The sequence below is a fragment of the Coprinopsis cinerea genome (genome assembly GCF_000182895.1).
Source record: "Coprinopsis cinerea okayama7#130 chromosome 13 map unlocalized cont3.13, whole genome shotgun sequence".
Classification (NCBI taxonomy): domain Eukaryota; kingdom Fungi; phylum Basidiomycota; class Agaricomycetes; order Agaricales; family Psathyrellaceae; genus Coprinopsis; species Coprinopsis cinerea.
Genome location: NW_003307532.1, coordinates 621947 through 639888, shown reverse-complemented (window position 1 = coordinate 639888; position 17942 = coordinate 621947). Strand labels below are relative to the sequence as shown.

The window sequence follows — 17942 nt, the reverse complement described above, 5'->3', positions numbered from 1 at the left end:
GGGCAGACTTAGCAGATCCTTATCTTTCGATGATTTACATTGTTCCGACAGAAGGTTCAGCACATGCCACAGGGTTGTTTAGGCTTTGTGTTCCGCCCTGGGTCTGGATGCTAGGCCCACTAAGTCCGAGTCCAATCGAAGGGATCATGTCAAGCCACTTCCGAGTCACTAGCCCTCGGAAGGACCGTTCGCAGTTAGCTGACGTTTCGAGCGTCGGAATGGACTGAGAGCCTAGATTTTCATCGACTAAGGAAGACACTAGCGCCAGGTAATCGCATGTACGGTACATAGTATTATTCAAGCCAAAAATAGATACTGTCCAACGGAAGCATCACGAACATGGTATACAGTGCGGGCCCCTTCAGAACTCGAAGAAGGCTTGGAAGGGCAAAGTTCAATCCAAAATCCAAGCCACGAGAGAGCCCGAGGGGTTCGCGCAGGCGGGTGAACCAGCTTCATCAGCCCGCGAACTGAGCGCGAAGGACTTCTTCAGCGACTTCCAGGAAGTTCTTCCTTTCGACGGGAGTGCAGGATGTGCCTGACTCGCTGACGGTATACCCGTCCATGCATTTGTTGACCTTGCATTGGCCTTGGACGCAAGCAACATCGTCTACACCTTGGATAGCGGTACAATCCTGACCGTCTCGGTTATTGAGATCATTGTTGAGAGAAACCATGCAACCACCGCCTGGGTAGAGTGTCGGTAAGAAGGGCGACAAAGGATACAACGGGCAACCTACAGCTCTCCAAATCGCGCTGGGTGTCGACACATTCCCAAGAACCCGCATGTCTTCCAAGGATACCGCACGCAGTGAAGCCAGTAGGGCACTTGGCGTTCTCTGCGGTAAGCTCACGCTTGTGATATCCCTTGCTGGGGCAGGCCTTGTGAAGGCCACATTTACCGTTGCATTCGGTGAAAGGCCACTTGCAAACGCAGGACTTGGGGTTAAGGAGAGGGTGACCAATGTATCTGGGCGATTACGGTCAGAAATGCAAACTACTCGGATTCGTGAAGGACACATACCCATCTTTACAGATGAAGCCACAAGGGTTCAACCATGTACAGAGAGGAGTCGAATGAGGAGGGAACTTGCAATGCTTCGGGCAAGTTATCCAAGTTCGTTTCTCCGGGTTGATGGGCTCGGCGAGCGTGACGCTGAACGCAGAGAAAAGACTGAAAGCAAAGAGAGTGGCTAGGACGGCCTTCATGGCGTGCTGGCAAGGAGGGACTCGGATAGAGTGCGCTAGGTGCTAGCTGGGGGTCATGGAAATCAGGTACCACCTTATATATGGCTATCGAGATTCCAGGTTCGAACAGAACGCCCTTCTAAGCCCATCAATTTAGAATCTCGAGAAGTGGTTTATTAACCCGGTTCGAGTTCTTGCGTTATGGAGGACGAAGGCTATCCACTTCTGAATCGTCTCCCCAGATGAAAACCCCTTCATAAATGTCAGATTTCAAACATGTCGGTCGAAGGGGCGCGGTGGCTTTGACAGATTCAAAGTGGGTGTCAGACCAGGTAATCCCGGTGGCCGGCAGATACGGTAGCTTCATATCCACGGGTACAAGGTGCTGATAAGGTAGGAAAGGCGCAAAGAGGAGATACGTACCCGCGACTTAATCGAACCGTAGGATAGCCGTTCCTGCGGCTATCGCTGTGGCGGCCAAGAATATGGCAATTATGCAAACTGACCCACGGCCCGCTTCCCCTCTGCCGTGGAGTTCGAATTAAAGGGTTGAAAGGAGAGCGAGTCTGAGGGCCAGACTAGATCAGGATTCCTGCGCTTCGAAGCGTTCCCGTCCAAGGGCCCGGAGATTACCCCAAGGCAAGTCGCGTAGGCGGTTAAGGCACCGAATTCTCAGCTCTCTGGCTTTTCGGGGGGTCGAAGGTAGAGACAGTAAAAATAGACTGTTGTGGACAAGCTTCGAATTACAGACCGACTGCTGAACCTTGCGCCAATAGCTCTGGACCTGTTCCATCAGGAGACAACGCTATCGTCTGCGGCTTCTTGTTCTCACATAACGTTGAGGACACCATTGGGCATTTGTTGATGTGGGGATTCAACGTAGATTTCGAATCGACATGGGAAGATACTGTACAGCGATGACTACGTGCCGAGTCAGCGCCTGGTCGGCGCACTATGAGCTTTTAACAGCCTGCCTTGTGGAGAATCTATCAAGTGCCACGAGCCGGAGCCTTCAACTGCGTTCTCGAGAGTGTGATTGAGCACCTTCTTGCCATACCCCGAACAATAATTTCAACAGCGTGTCAAGATTTCAAAGACGACTCCATGCGGTGTTTACAGGCCATGTCAGCCACCAGATGTCCTGCGGTAACCGTTATACACGCCTCAACGGCACCCTTGGGCATTACGCGGGGGAGAATGTCGAAGTGACTAGTCACTCGTCAGGTTGCTCCAACCCCCAAATACTTAAGTATATTGGAGCAGCTAAGGCGGTCTAGGACCCGTGGTTCACATAGTCAACTGGCCCCACCTCATGACCACCTCACCTCATAACTCGATACGAGTGCGAATGGCGTTTCCTCAATTCTGAAATCGTTTGACCAGGACTTTGCAGACGTTTTGTGGGACTATTAAGTGTGAGCCTGAGTGCTGCTATAGTGTTTGCTGGGTGAAGCCACTTGTCAGATCACCAGGGTGCATAATGAAGATATCCGTATAACGCGTTGTCGCACCTCCGGAAGCATCCACAAGTAAGACAATCAGCAACTGAGGCAATACAGTTGGCAATAGCTGGTGTATTTTGAGGTCATGGGGAGGACCCCATCAGTTACTTCGAAATGGCGAAATTAAGCGCCCGTGACACTCACATCCGACGATACATTGTAAGCAATCAGAAATAGCCGCAACGATACACATGATACAGGACCCAATACATTCGACTATGCCTGTACTTTCCAGTCAGCTCATCAAATGGAAGGTGAACCAAAGGGGGAGGCTAGACAGTACCAGAGAAACAAGAGAAGATACAGCTGAAGCGTGGATGAAATCAGAATTTGTGAAGGCTAGAAAAATCAGCGCAACCTCACCCCATTGTGGCTTGGAGCAGGTTCAGAAGGAGGGGGGATAGCTGGCTGGAAGACATGATATCCTGTCTATATACAAGCAGGTCATTAGGTGGAGCGACTACTATACCGCTATGGTCCATGACGTATATCCCCTGCGGTAAAGCCATTGAAAGGACTGGTCTTGTTGTCTCGTCGAGCATATCTGTAAGCCAGAAGGAGCTCAAGTGGCATCCGCACTCTGATCCGTCATGGTTAGGAACGAGGAAGGGCATTTGTTCTAACCTGACACGAGAAGTTCCAAACGTAACGTCGATCCAAAAGGGCTGCGGGAGGTCAATGAAATTTAGAAAAAAAATTGCGGAATCGGGAACATAGAGCGTCTCTGATCATGACCAAGGGTCGGAAAATCATAATAATGGTTTTCATTCCTACGGGTGGACAGGAACTTACCAGCAGGATTGTGCGGATGATGTGGCAAGCGCGCGTTGAAAAGGATTGATGACGTCAGTCCGTGGGAACTACTTTCCAACTCCGCCAAGCGCGTCGCGATCATTGCTGCCCGACTCGAAACAACGACGAACAATGGTCGTCGCTGCTTAGACCACAACCACCAACCGCGGGAAAGAGAAACAACTCACAAATAGTGACCGTGCCACAACACATCTTCTTTCTTTCAAACCACCACCACCCAGAGTCCAGAACCCTGAACATCTCTCCCTCTCTTCCTGATCAAGACGGTTGAACCGCTTCTTTATCAACTTCAGCCATATATCCATCTTCAACACGCACGCCAGCCACTCACCAGCAATTCGAACCATCGAAGCCTGATCCGCTATACGATGCCAAAGACTCGAGCAACCACGAAGGCCTCTGCGAAGGCCCAACCAGACCGAGTGGCATCCTCCAGCGCTAGTCCAACCGCCGCCCCCGCGGCCGACGTCGCTCTCGAGCGCTTCCCAACACCCTACGATGAGTACAGCGACGAGGTCAACCATGATGAAGGAAGCTCCGAGCAAGTTATCCAATCACCCCAATCCCCACCGTCCAAGCGATACCAATACCCTCCTGTCGGACGCGAGCTCAGTCGCAAGAAACTCCCCAACGGCGAGATCGTCATCGAGCGCGACATTGTGTCGCCGTTCTACCTTCAAGAGATGAACGATGAACTCCACGCGGAGCAAGGGCGCCTTGTCCACGAGCTACATGGGCTTCAGGAAGAGCTGAAGGACGCCTTGCACGCCATGAAGATCGTCCAAGTGCGCTTGAAGCAAGAGTCAAAGGCGACGGAGGAAGCAGTGGGGAAAATGAAGACGTTCGCCGACCCAGCGAAGATGGAGTTGTTGAAGCAGCTGTTTCTGGAGGATGTAATTGATGAAAGCGATTCAGAGGACGAGGATAGGTACGTCTTGAATACTTTTGTGACTGGCTTGCCGACGGGTTCTGACACAGCCAACAGAGCACAGGAGGACGACGCAGACGAGGAAGAGCAAAGCGAGAAGACAAAGGAACATGATCGACAGAACGTCGAATCCACCTCGGCACTCGACGAAAAGGCATCCTCCTCACAAAAACGCCGACGCGAAGAAGAGGACGACGATTCGGACGAGGAACGAGAGGTCGAACGGTCTGTCGAATACTCCCCAGATTCATCTTCCTCGGGAGCGTCTACTCCAACCCCCAAGCGTCGCCGAGTCGACGGAACCCCCTTCAAAGACATCGAGTACAGCCCCGGCCGCAGCGGCAGCGAGACAGACTCGGATACCAGCGACGAACCTTACCTCACCGAAGGCGGCTCGCACCACACCGAATTCAGCGACTTGTCGTCGCCTGGCACCGACGGTTTCCGAGCGAAGGAGGACGGCGATGACTCGGGAGACGACGGTCCCGACAATATCATCTACCGCAAAGACAAAGCTACCGGCGAGTATCGTTGGGGCTTTTTCCTGAAGATCACACCCATCGAATGGGTGCCGACTACCCGCGCGGGTACCCAGCGAAGGCCACCCTCGCCCAAATTGACCGACGCAGACCTTGACGCCATCGAAGATGCAGGAATGTTCACTGAAGAAGACGCCCGACAGAGGGAGGCCGCACAATGGGATCCCGACGGTTTCCGCATCCCCGGTCTGCCTATCCGCCGTTCGCCTGGAGAACTGATCATCCCAAAGGCTACGATCGGTCCCGAAGGCACTGTCTACGAAGTCCAGCACAGCGACCTCGCCATCCTCTTGTCCCCCGTTGAAGCCGCGAAGCCATCTACCACCCATACGGCCTGGGGATCGCCCTTGTCTTGGTTCAAGAAGAAAGCGAGCAAGAAAGGAAAGGAACCGGTCTCCCCATCTCCTCTGTCGAAGTCGCACGTCGCGGGTGAGGATGAGGATGAGGGAGATGAAGATGAAGAAGGAAAAGGCAAGGGGCCGATGCCTCATCTGTCACAGAAGCAATACGAACGCCTGTTGTCGAAGGCGTACAACCGCGAGAAGGAGAGGATGGCGAGCGTGGCTGGGTCGTCCAGCGGGGGCCAGGCTGCCCCCACCGCCACCGCCGCCAGACCTCTCGTGCGAGATGAACGGGAGATCCAGCAAGACCCAATGACCCAGATGCTCTCCATCCTCAACCCTGGCGAGAATGACATGATCACCCTCGTCCCTGGAACCCCGAGCGGCGCTGCCGCCACTACCTCTGGCTCTCAGCCTGCCGCTGCATCCACCTCCGCCGCCGGCTCTGTCAGGCCTCTTCGCCGAGACGAGGAGATGCTCTACCACGACAAGGCCACTGGACAACTCTTCGTCGTTGAATGGGATCCTTTCCGTGAGTAAAGGTGGGGCGGGGCATGGACTTGGAGCGACTTTTCTGGATTTCCTTTTTGTTTTTCTGTTCGATATCTCTTTGGTTAGGACTCCCGTGCTATGGAATTACATTTTCTTACTCGCCTGTCTGATTTGGATTCCGTTTCATCTGTTTCTTTTCCTTGGATATGTTTCTTTGAATCTATGTAAAAATGTTCACTTGTGTGTAGTTTCGCGTGGATCGGGTGGCTTGTGTCGTACCCTAGAACGCCTTGTAATACGATGGGTTTCCTATTTATCCCTGAGGACGACGTCGATCGTGACAGTGACTGGCCTCTAGATCTGTGGCTGCTCTTTTCGTGGTGGCTGTCGTCGTGCTTGGAGGGCGACGCGGTTCCGCGCATGGTGGTCTGTGAAAGAAAAGTCGTGAGAACTGAGGATTTGGTCTGGCTTTCCACCCTCTGATGACCCCTTCGATCACGTCAAACTCGGAGGGCGAATGCCCCTTTGTGGTTTGGAGACAAGTTTGAAGCCTACTGTGCACTTAGAAGGGTGGCGACTCGTCAAATCGTGCCTTCCTATATTTCAGGCAAGAAATGGTCCACCGATACAAGCGGTGTCAGTAATGAGTACATTAGTATGTACATAGGTTGCCCCAGGCTTGCCAGAGATCCTTATTACAGTGCACCCAACGTCTAAGGGAATCATTCTGTATGGAATCAGCATCTAGCGAGACTACGGTATGTCAGACCCGCGGTGTCCCATAGTGCATCTCCGGGTCCGCAACATCCTCTGCCATATCATACGTCGACAGCCTTCGCTTCCTCGTTCTCGTACGTTTTGCAGAATCGACGCCGCCAACCTCGAGCTCACTATCCTCAGACTCAGAATCGCCAAGTTCACAACGGTCCTCAACGTCGATATACTCTGCTCCGCGGTCAAGAGTCATAGACGTGCGAACTGAAGATGGTTCGACGACGGTGCTGCTTTCTGAAGGTGAAGAGGATGGTGGTTGATGCTGGTGCTGGTGGTGCCGGTGGGTGTGGGTGTGTTCGCGTTTGGGTTCGTGGTCGAGGTGCTTGTCGGGGATCTGCAGAAGCAGTTAGGGTGTGTTTGCAAGAGGAAGGGAGATGGATGGGACTAACGGGTAACCGGACAATGTACGCTAGGAGCGTCATACATGAAGCAAAGAAGAAAACAGATTTTAACGAGATCTTGTAGGATTCCTTTGCCGCTTCTTTGATGTGTGCGGGTATGTCGGGGGAAGCTATGAGTCGAGAATTTTGGCGAATCTTCATGATGAACTGAACACAGCGTCAGAATGGTTTCTACAGACCTTCTATTGGGTAAAGGAAGCTCACCTCGGTATCTGGCCCCGTCAAGCGCTTCCTCAGTTCCGAATCGAGGATGGACTGGAAGACGGCGGATGAAACGGCGACGCCTCCGACTTGACCTAGGGTCCCGAGTTCAGTCTCAAAAGTAGTGGGGGTCATGATGTACGGAGAGCGTACCAATTCCACGGAAAAGCTGTCCAAATCCCGTTCCTACTGCCATGTAACTCTCTGTGTGTCTGTGAGCTTCATCCAAGCTGGATATTGAATTGGATACCGACCAGGAAGATGAACGAGCAGTGCAACTGTGGAACATGGTCAGCAGTCGGGACGAAACCCCGAGCACAGATAGACTCACTCAACATGGTTTGAAGGACAACGGCATTTCCAAATCCTAGCGGAACCTTTACCGAGTCCGACCCGTCAGTATGGTCTACCGTTAGAGGGGGTCGAAACACTCACGATGCTGAACCACGATACAAAGAAGCCCGAATCTTCTTGCAACCGATAGATGAGAGACGCGCCAATAAAAGGGAGCGCGCCAAAGATGAGGTTGATGAGCTTGTACCGGCCAGTAACGTGCATCATCCACCCCGCGAACAGCGAACCAACAGACATCGAAAGGGAATTGGGAAGTAGGTGCAGACCTGGGTGCAAAAACCAGCATCAGTGGGTATGCTCCAAACGAGTAGGACGCGCGAGGTCACGTACCAGCAATCGAAGCACTCGTCAGAATCACAGTCTGGAACCACATAGGCAGGAAGTACATGATCGAGAAGTTGCATGTTGCAACGAGGAAGTTGGATATCCCGACGAGGACAGGGATTTTTTGCTTCAGGAGGAATGGCGCAAGGACTGGTTCAGGCGCCACCCATATTTCGACTATGATGAATAAGATCGAGAAGACAGCTGTCAACGATGCAGAGATGGTCACGGAGGGGCTCGACCACTGTTTCCACGCATCAGATACTGTCAGAAGGAGGGCGTAAGTCAGGCTCACCTCAAGCCCTTCGTTATATCTGGCACTAAGGAAAAGCAAGCAGGATCCAACCTAGGCGCTGTCAGTTATTGAAGGTCTAATGGATTATTAGGACTTACGGCCATTAGAAGCGTCGCACTGCCGCCATAGTCAATGCGTTTGAGGATTTCTCTCGTGCTCTTTCCTTTCCCCTGCAGTGTCCATGAGTTGGCAAGGCAGATGCACGCGGTCAAAGAAACCTACCTCAGTCACATAGTTAAGGTTCATCGTTGTGAGGACGTAGGAAAATATGAACAGGGGCATTTGGATGATAAAGGCCCATCGCCAACCGAGCCTGGAAAAGAGTCAATCCCAAGGCCGATTGCCAGAGAAAGAGAACTGCACTACCAGTCGGTCACCAAGCCTCCTAGCGGGCCACCAAATCCCATACCAAGCTGTTCGTAAAGACCGAATCAATCAATGCAGTCTAACAAGGACAATTTGTACGCACACCGTTAAACACGCTCTGGACGCCTTGCGTCAGGCCTCGACTCTGTCGGGGTACATTAGACAGGATATTAAGGCCTGGTGTGGGAGACATACCCGCAGCGTATACATATCGCTGACAATAATACTGCCGCTCCCGGTGAGCTTCCACAAATACGGATTACAATCCGAAAACTCTACTCACGACGACGTAGTCATCAGTCCACCTCCTCCAATTCCGGAAAGCTAACGGCCATTTAGAGTTCGGTTGCCGCGTCTGGCAAAGAAGACGTACGAATCTAGCCAAAATGAGCGTCTCCATGTTGGTCGAGAGGCCGCAGAGCAGTACGCCGAGACCGGCGAATATCAGTGCGGTATGGTTTGCACCTTTTCTACCGAGGACGTTCGAGAGGCGGCCGTAAAGTGGAGTGAACGTGCAGGTGGCAAGTAGGTAACTGGGGCACATGGTTGGTTAGCCGAGGCTGGACGATTAGGACGACGCGACGTACGAGGTCCCCAGCCAACTGGCTTGGTTGGATTTGTTGAATTCAGACGAAATAGATGGAAGCACTGGTTTTTGATAAGCTCACGCTGCCCGGTGAATGAGAGGAGACGCACTAGTTGGCACCAAGGTTTCTTCAGATGCGCAAAGTCAGTCTAATCCAACATCCTGAGATGGGTTAAACCTTACGATTCAAGGCCTAAGTTCTCAGTTGAGCATCGCGTCCCACTAGAAGCTCAGACACTCACGGATAGAAATGTCGCTGTCCAAATCCCTGCCAGGATCCTATACCGCGTTCCCCTCGATATCTCCAACGGCCCCAACGGCCTCCTTTCTCCATGTCGTATGTCGCCATTCGACGCTTTGCGGATAGGAAGTAGACGATCTCGTTCCGTTACAGGCTGGGACATATGACCTTGGTGACCTCAGACCCGTACGCAACAAGCGGTCGGCGTAAGAAAAGACGAAGGGTAGGTACATAAGTCGAGAAGAATGACCATGCTTTGTGGGAGAGCGCCCAACACCGGTTATCATTCCGAACCACGTGAGATGACCCTGCCAAGCGCCAAATTTGGACTTTTCCTCCGAGTCGGCACGGTAGCCGTCGCGAGTTCGAACCTCAGCCAGGGCAATTTCCTAACCTTGAGGTCATCCGCGAAGTACGCGACGGGGGCATGAGGTTTTCCCACTTCATGTCATTAGCCGAGCACGAACATATGGCTCGACCTTAGACCCTGCAGCAATTCTCGACTTGAGGTCGAGTTAGTCCCCCATCGTGTTTCCTCGCACGCACCCAGCCGTTTTCGAATGCGAAGGATTTACAAACCCATATCGCTCAACCATCTCGCTGGAAACTGGCGGAGGTCAGGGTCTTACCTTGGTGACTGCGGAGCTACCCTAGTTGTAATCACGAGTGGGCACCGGTAGCCCTGATATGAAAAGCATGTAGGACTGAGCACAAAACCGACAATCCATATGCTCAACCATTTCAATCCGACTTGCAAGATGGACTGCTTTATAAAAGCATTATGAACGTTTCGATAAGCGAATACTACAAAAATAAGTACAACAGAATTATGCGATAATGCGTATCTAGACTCTAAGCTCGCATCTAGAATTGTCAGGGTGGTATTTGCAGGGGGGAACCAATGCCAAAAAGGTGGGGGTAAATAGAGGAATTCAGAGCAGGGGTTGAAGCTCGCGTAAAAAAGGGGTCTTAAGCACGATTGGGGGCACCTGAGACGAAGGGGAGGGTATCAGTGAATTGCGCGCTTACTCGGTGCGGGGGCGCTTCTTGGGGCCTTCACCGTTGACTTCACCATTGGCAGCACCAAAGTATTCCAACTTAGCAACAGGGTCAGTCTTGATGGTCTTGGAGCCTTCGGTCCAGTTGGCGGGGCACACTTCGCCGTACTTCTCCTGTTAGAGCAGAGGCGATAAGTCAATGACATATCGACGAGGGACAAAGGGGATGGGAACTAACAGTGAATTGGAAAGCCTTGATGAGGCGGATGGTCTCGTCGACAGAGCGGCCGACAGGAAGATCATTAACAGTGATTTGCCTAAATGGATATGAACATAGTGCAATGAGCAAACGTTTATGCTTCTTGATGGACACCGAGCAACGAACCTCAAGATACCCTTCGGATCAATGATGAACAAACCACGGAGGGCGATACCCTCGTCCTCAAGGAGGACACCATAGTCGCGAGAGATCTTCATGTTTCGGTCGGCAATGAGAGGGAGCTTGAGGTCGGGGCCGAGACCACCTTCCTTGCGAGGCTGGGTGGCCCAGGCGAAGTGGGAGAACTTGGAGTCGGTCGAGACACCTGAAAGCCGCCGTTAAGCATGGATGTCACATGCCACCCGACGAAGAGCCGTACCGAGAACAACGGTGTTCAATTCTTGGAACTGGGGAAGAGCGTCATTGAAAGCAAGGATTTCGCTGGGATACTTGTTAGGTCGCTGGCGTTTTTTCATTCGAGTGGGACATACGTGGGGCAGACGAAGGTGAAATCCCTGAAGCATTGTGGTCAGCGACGACGCGTTTACGGAGTCAAAGGATATTGAGAACTCACATAGGGTAGAAGAAGAGAACAACCCTGTAAGAAAAACGAGCAAAATCTAGTCAGTTCCCCCGCACTTGTGGTTTAATATCGTGACGTACCATTTTCCTTGGTAGTCCTGGAGAGAGACCTCGTTGAAGAGACCCTCAGTGACGGCCTCAGCCTTGAAAGTGGGAGCAGGGCGTTGAACGATAGCGGGCATTTTGAGCGAGATGTGGGTAGACGAGACGATGGTTTGGGGTCAAAGAAGAGTCTGGAAGGTTTTATACCGTGGCAGAGTCATGTTCCGTGATCTTTTTTCTCGCGTTATTTGCCTTTGTTTTCTTGGCGCCAATTTTGGGAATCCGACCACGCGCTGGTCAATTTTGCTCCCGAGCCTCATGATGACTGCACAACTTTGCATTAAACCCCAAGGGTGCTGCAACTCTCCAGGATACTGCCAAAATGGTCCACGACACTCTCGCTTGACACCACCGTTTACAAAGACTCTGAACTTGGGCGATAGAACAAAGCCCGTCTCTCTCCAACGATGCGATCCACCGTGAGTGGCGCCAATTTTCGAAGACTTGAAGGAGCGCGAAGGCTTTGTCAGATCTAGCGTGACTGGAAACGTGACTTCATACAGGGAAATTACTCAGAAACCTGGTGCACGACCACCTTACCAACGACCACACTGATTCTTTCGAACTCTTTTACCGAGTCATCTTGGAGGACACCCTGAAATCTTACGATAATCACTTTTCTCGCGGTCCCTGCTCCCCGGGCTCCAGTCCTCTGGCTCCAGTCCTCGATTTTGCGCACCTGTCTCAGGGTTTCTTTTGTACACCAATCTGACTGCTCAGGAAACACGTTCTACGACCCTTTCATAGTCGCTTCGGTATCTATTGACGGAGAGGTGCCACTAAAATATGTACCAAATCGAAAGCGATCGTGCAATGGCGAAGTTCCTCTTACCCCGACAGGAAGAACTGTTTCTGCACGATCCCGAAACAGCTTCGGAGATCTCGTACTTGTCAGCAAGGCCCTCGTCAATGCACAGATTACGTTTTGCGGCGTGCGCAGTGGCGGACATGTCACATCTGCGCTCTCCACCAAAAGTCTACCCATAACCTTGTCGATGAATCTAATGCGACTGTTCTGGAAATTAGATTGAAGACGGTACATCCAGCTTCTCGCCTGTACTAAACTCGCTTTCATATAAAGATGGTCCTTCACTGCTGCACGAAAACCAATCTCTATCGCCCATATTGCCCAGTATGCCCATAGGACCCCTCACGCGTCGTAGCTTGAAAAGTTGGGTTGAGGTCAAACCCGAGCTCCTCGTTGCTGTCGACATCGGTACCACGTATAGTGCTGTTTCTCTTTGCATCCGAACATATGGACCCAACGGCTCTTCAAACGTTGAAGTGGTATGTAGGTCCTGCGACCAACCACCCCGCTGTAATCACTGATGCGATATGCCTTTAGATCACCAGCTGGCCGAAGCAAGCGCTGAAGAATATCAAGGAACCGTCAGTCGTATGTTATGATTTGGATGGAACTCTGAACCCGGAGGGGTTCGGTTCGGGAGCCTTCGACGATGCGGTGAGTGAGGCGATCGGAATTGAGGAAAGTATCCCTGACATAAGCTCTCTCTGTAGGATGTCGTTGACCAGATCGACCAAGGAAAACTAATCAAAGTGCAATGGTATGCTGCCTTGCGAACACTGGATTAACCTTCGAGCTGACGATCATATTCGTTAGGTGGAAACTCGCCTTCCGTCCAGACCACCTTCCACCAATTGCGGGGCTCGAAGACTACCTTCCGGACTTCAACAAGGGCCTGAACATCAACGTCGAGACCGTCCTCCGAGACTACTTGATGTTGGATATGATATGCCAGGTAAGGTCGTCCACGAGGCTATTAATCTCTTCGAGGTCATCCAACACTTGCTTTTCTGAGGCGGAGTCCACTGCATCCCCGAAAGCGTCAAACAAGTCGGCTGTAATGGGAGGGAGGGTCGAGTGAGAATTGCCGTGAGTGCTTTGAACAGGGTTCAGACAAGTCTCCTCCCGTAAATCGCCCCCAGATCCGGCCACGGATATAGTGGGTGCATCCGAGGACTTTAGAGTTAGAATTAGGGGTGTCTTTGGGAGTCGAAATTGCAAAGAGACTTCTGGCACGCTCCTCGAGGCTATGTCGTTGGCAAACCGAGTTATTCCTTGTGCCAAAGGATCAGCAGTTCGACCTCTAGTTCCACTGGCTTTGCATTTTCCAGCCTTCGCTCTGAGAGGACAGGTGAGTCATGGTACTGAGAATGCTGGGTCTTACTTACCTTTCTTTCCGTACTTTGCTGGTGCTTGAAGACTTGCATTGACTCGGACCTCTGGCCCGGATCTTCGAAGCTGGCACCTTGATTTTCTTGGTAGACGCGGCTGAACTTCTAACCATTTCAGTGCGTCGAGGTGTAGGGATCTTATACACTAGGAGACTCCCCTTTTTATGCGAGATGGCCCCAAATATGTTCCCGAGTCAGCCCCCTCAATTTCTACTTGGAAACTTCGAAGTCCTGTTAGACGCATGGAAACAACTTCATGATCGGCACCCACTTCTTCCACGATCTGAGCTTGTGGCGTTTTTCTCGAGTATTCACTCAGAAACTTCCCTGGACATTCCGTTGTTTTGATTCGAGCACCAAGGAGAGCTCAGAACATGGATCCTCTGACTGGAGATAAGATAAGCGCCCAATATCTGAGTGTCGCCGTCGTGTGCCGCGGCTGGCTCCAAACTGATTTGATCTCCGCCGAGCGCGCGACGTGCGAGGACCCCCCTACTATCATTACCATAGAATTGTAACGGGTTTCAGTTATCCTTCAACAACTCAAGAAGTAGGAGGTCCTCGCTTCCGTAATTTTGCAAGTACATTGAGATGCCATTTCTCTATACTACTTTCAAATCTCTGTAAGATCGAAGAGGATCCTGCTATGCCAGACGAAAGCCGGTGAAGGGTGTCCAAAAGGCCTCAAAAACAGGGAGTTGCAACGAGTGTGACATGCCTGCGATCACTCCGCTGTCACATCATTCGCAACCCCGAAGCGAAGAGCGTGACAGAAGTTTGATTGTTTGATGGGAAAGGAGTTGCAACCTGCTGCGAATGGTCCCTCGTACCTGTCACGCTCGAGCACTTTTGCCCTCTCTCTTCAGTGACTACAGTAGGAAACTGAAAAGATAGCACACTTGGAGCAAAAATGCCCTGCATCTGTTTTCCCAGCGTTTTTTCGCTATTCCGAGCTCTTGACCTTTAGAAAAGTACGAATTACGTCAGAATTTTACGCTTGTCGCAAAAATTCTACCACTGATAACGCATTCTTCTAAATACAAATTGCCCTTTCTTTGTAGAAAGTGGATGCTAGCAGTCTCCACGTATACTCGCACAGGAATATGCAAAAATATTGGCCGATAAAGAAGAATCTGAGCCGCGATAAGACACGTTACAACTCTATGTCGGCGTTACAACCCAGTGATCCTCTACATGAAAGCACACCGGATTCGCTAACATAAGAATGTTATGTAATATATTTATGTAATCAACTCAGCTCCCTTTTTCCCGCGCGGCAACGGCAGTTGAAGATTGAACGCTTGAGCCTTATTGCTGTTGCTGCCTCGCCCGTCAGCTTGGATTGGAATTTGGTCGCAGCGCACGTCCATTGGACTTCAAAGAACATGTAAACAGGTAATTTAGAATAGTTCTCATGAATATGAAGATGAGGCTATGCTACTTAATGGCCCGGCTTCGATTTAAGCCATCAAACTGGGTGAAGCGAAGGCTGAAGCAATCCCTATCCATCCGCGCCGTCTCTTTTGAATCAGTTTCTGACTTCGGCGGGGAACCAGGGGGAAGTTAGACGCGATTCCTAGAATAAAATAAAGAGTAAGTACATTTGAATAGGTGGAATTTTCGTGTTTCCTACCTGTAGATTACAATCTGTTTTGATAGTTAGCGAAATTTCTTCCGAGTGTAAGCCTAAAGGTGCGTGTACGCGCTGAAGCAGGCGCAGGCGAGATGTAGAATGGAGGCACTTCCCAGTACGGGGTGCATCCGAGGTGTTGGTTCCATCAATGGGTGAGGCAGCGCCTATTCTTCATGTACTGTCTTTGTACAGGCCGTGGAATGAAGAAGGCATTTAGAAACATCGGCAATGGCCTGTCATGCTTCTATGGGGATTGTCCACATTGGACTTGATGTTGTCGTTCTTTTGAAAAATTCCACACAGTACACCAGACCAGACCTGACTTCACTGCACTGTGCAGGCGCGAAATAGTGATTATGAGTCGCTGTATAACTACACGACGGTCATTTTAGATAAGTGGCATAGAAATATGCCTGCTGTTATCTCATTTTTCCATGTTACATTAGCCAGGTAAGATCTCCCTCAACTATCAGAGACCACCAAAGCCCGCCGTAGGCGGGCGCCAGTGAGTACGCAGCATTTATCGATACCATTTCTCTGAGTGGAGGGCGAAGCCCGACCCTAACCACCATTCCCGTGCCTGCGGCACGGGCAAGCGAAGCTTGTGATAGTATATGCCTAGCTATCTTCGATCTTTATGCGACGAAAATCAAACCAAAAACCCCCCCATGTCCGATCTTTATGTGACGAAATCGCAGAAAAAAAGGGTGATGTCCGATCTTTCATTATGCGTATGGGTCTCCACCGTCGCTTCATTCTTCGAGGCACCTCATCTTCTCCCTGTCCTCGTTCTCCCCTTCCATCACCCGATAGGACATTGCTGTGAGCTGTGAATGGCACCACCTTTAGGCTTGTCACCTTTGTGCGGGGTCTTCAAGCTTGTTCACGGAGTTTCATGGGCGTCAAGACGTGCTTCACTCGTGTGTCAACGACTTATGGACGTGCCTCCGGTGGCCTGGATTAGTGTATCAGCTATTCTCCCTTCATTCTACAATCTTTGACCATGTTTTACGGCGACTTCACTCTCGTACATTCATTAATTATCCCATTTACATTAGGAACTTCTAATTCTACTCTTTTTTTGCTTTTATGCGGACAAGAAGGCCTCTGAGCGATGTTAGATCCAAAGTGCGGACGAAGGTGAGCCCAAAGAGCCAACCCCGATCTTCATGCGGCGGATGCCGGCCAAATTTGGAAGTGCGAAAACCGCGAAAAATGGGGGTTTGGGATCGGAGATACCTAAGCATATAGGGGGGTCCTGACGTGCGTCGCGATCGTCGAGGTCCAGCCGTTCCGTCAGCTTCGACTTCAACGACGACCAACAACGACGGCCTCCCCAATCCTATTGTTTCCACGACCGTCCAACGCCGACAGCGATGGCCAGAAAGTCTGACCGCCGCACAGCACAACCCAGCTTCCCCTGGGATCTCCTCAAAGCAGAATGTTTGAGGACAATCTGCCATCAATTACAGTGGAAGCGTTACAATACCACAAAGTCGCAAATGGTGGAATTCTTGAAGACTGTTGAGCAGCATGGAGGTGAGATTTAAATGTCTGCTGTTGGATGGGCTACGGGGGAAGGAGGGGAGGCGCCTTTTTGACAATACACGGATGGAAATTGGGAGTCTAACAGGGTTTCTCCAATGTGAAGCGCAGAATCACGAATGCAGCTGCAGAAATTGGCTGAATTATCGCTGAAGGACGTCAGCGAATTGCTCAGTCCGTCTTTCCGAGCCTATCACAGCTGAAAGGTCCATAGTCGTTCTGCGAGGCGCTCAATACCTCCCATTCTCCTTGCGGAATTTCACTAGCTGTCGATGGCTCCTCTTTACTAACTCGTTTTATACAGTCGAGCACGCTTTGAATGAATATCAAGAAAAAAAGGGCGAGGAAGATGAAGATGAAGCGAACACATCGTCTACACCCGAAATTCCTCCCTCACGGCGCCAGAAACGGAAACGTCAGCCAGAGCCCGAACCCTCACCTTCACCAGAAGGGCAGGAAGCTGGGCCTTCCCGAGAACCCTATAACACACGGCATAAAGGGTCGAAGCATGTTGCAACAATCTCAGGCGTCCGTGAACAACCGCGTCCCGTCACCTCTCCCGCGAAACTCGTTCAAACCGAATCCGCCTCGACTGTCTTCAACCCTCCGCGACGTGACGCACCTCCACCTCGAAAGCGTGGGCGTCCTCGGAAGAATCCTGTGAAAGGGGAGCACGCTTCAGTCTCTGCATCGACGTCTGTTCCTGCTCAGCCAAAACGGAAGCGTGGTCGACCAAGGAAGCAGGACGCGGAAGCGGATGTCAAGCGGGAGAAAGCGCAATCGACGCTGCCGAAGAAGGGGAACGCTGAAGTGTTTGATGGAGTCGTCTTGACTCCTTTGCGGCGCCCGTCTACCACTGACCGCGGTCATGACCATGGAGAGGATGCTGATGCGGATGGAGAGGAGATCGACGAGAATGACGAGTATATCGTGGTTCCGAGTGGTGCGGAATCGAGTTTAGCAAGCTCGAATAAAGGTCAGTTCGGAAGTGTGGCTCCCTTTAACCAATTCCTTGTCTCTAACACGATCGTCTTAGAAAACCATGATACGTTCGTCCCCCCAGACCCATGTACGTCGTTATGTTGCGTCCCAGCCATTAGGTGCACGCTCACATACTCACCTGTAGCTCTCCGACCCCCGCACGTCACCCTCCACGAAACAATCGCTGATGCCATAAACGCAGCAGCAGCAGACCAGCAGCTCGGGCCTTAATCTATTCTTTTCACTTGTATTTCGGGATTTTGTGTTTGCGGTTTGTTCACTTTACACCTTCCATTCATCT

At 51.3% G+C, this 17942-nt stretch overlaps 7 protein-coding genes across 7 annotated transcripts; 3 read left to right on the top strand and 4 right to left on the bottom strand.

The window, feature by feature from the left end:
• Positions 1–458: 458 nt before the first annotated feature.
• CC1G_04734 (hypothetical protein) lies at positions 459–1209 on the bottom strand (the record flags this gene model as incomplete). The annotated part of the gene is made up of 3 exons (XM_001838238.1): positions 459–688; positions 741–970; positions 1025–1209. The coding sequence occupies 3 exons, from the start codon at positions 1207–1209 to the stop codon at positions 459–461; spliced, it is 645 nt and encodes a 214-aa protein (XP_001838290.1).
• An 807-nt stretch (positions 1210–2016) lies between these two features.
• Positions 2017–2848, bottom strand: CC1G_15789 (hypothetical protein; the record flags this gene model as incomplete). The annotated part of the gene is made up of 4 exons (XM_002910023.1): positions 2017–2095; positions 2350–2397; positions 2514–2594; positions 2835–2848. The coding sequence occupies 4 exons, from the start codon at positions 2846–2848 to the stop codon at positions 2017–2019; spliced, it is 222 nt and encodes a 73-aa protein (XP_002910069.1).
• A 1023-nt stretch (positions 2849–3871) lies between these two features.
• CC1G_04733 (hypothetical protein) lies at positions 3872–5851 on the top strand (the record flags this gene model as incomplete). Its single annotated transcript, XM_001838237.1, has 2 exons — positions 3872–4431; positions 4489–5851. 2 exons carry the CDS (start codon positions 3872–3874, stop codon positions 5849–5851), a joined length of 1923 nt encoding a protein of 640 aa, XP_001838289.1.
• Positions 5852–6566: 715 nt separating this feature from the next.
• On the bottom strand, positions 6567–9508 carry CC1G_15788 (multidrug resistance protein; the record flags this gene model as incomplete). Its single annotated transcript, XM_002910022.1, has 20 exons — positions 6567–6911; positions 6967–7125; positions 7183–7274; positions 7333–7383; positions 7434–7457; positions 7511–7556; positions 7615–7799; positions 7864–8101; positions 8153–8203; positions 8251–8322; positions 8375–8465; positions 8519–8565; positions 8622–8663; positions 8714–8744; positions 8802–8842; positions 8892–9051; positions 9106–9166; positions 9215–9232; positions 9288–9297; positions 9347–9508. The coding sequence occupies 20 exons, from the start codon at positions 9506–9508 to the stop codon at positions 6567–6569; spliced, it is 1926 nt and encodes a 641-aa protein (XP_002910068.1).
• Positions 9509–10119: 611 nt separating this feature from the next.
• On the bottom strand, positions 10120–11366 carry CC1G_04730 (Cys 2 peroxiredoxin; the record flags this gene model as incomplete). Its single annotated transcript, XM_001838234.2, has 6 exons — positions 10120–10517; positions 10582–10660; positions 10729–10927; positions 10982–11043; positions 11177–11200; positions 11266–11366. The coding sequence occupies 6 exons, from the start codon at positions 11364–11366 to the stop codon at positions 10371–10373; spliced, it is 612 nt and encodes a 203-aa protein (XP_001838286.2). The 3' UTR covers positions 10120–10370.
• A 1054-nt stretch (positions 11367–12420) lies between these two features.
• CC1G_04729 (hypothetical protein) lies at positions 12421–13615 on the top strand (the record flags this gene model as incomplete). The annotated part of the gene is made up of 5 exons (XM_001838233.1): positions 12421–12573; positions 12632–12748; positions 12805–12851; positions 12908–13046; positions 13601–13615. The coding sequence occupies 5 exons, from the start codon at positions 12421–12423 to the stop codon at positions 13613–13615; spliced, it is 471 nt and encodes a 156-aa protein (XP_001838285.1).
• A 2876-nt stretch (positions 13616–16491) lies between these two features.
• Positions 16492–17872, top strand: CC1G_04728 (hypothetical protein; the record flags this gene model as incomplete). Its single annotated transcript, XM_001838232.2, has 4 exons — positions 16492–16654; positions 16965–17636; positions 17697–17729; positions 17787–17872. The coding sequence occupies 4 exons, from the start codon at positions 16492–16494 to the stop codon at positions 17870–17872; spliced, it is 954 nt and encodes a 317-aa protein (XP_001838284.2).
• Between the last annotated feature and the right edge of the window lie 70 nt (positions 17873–17942).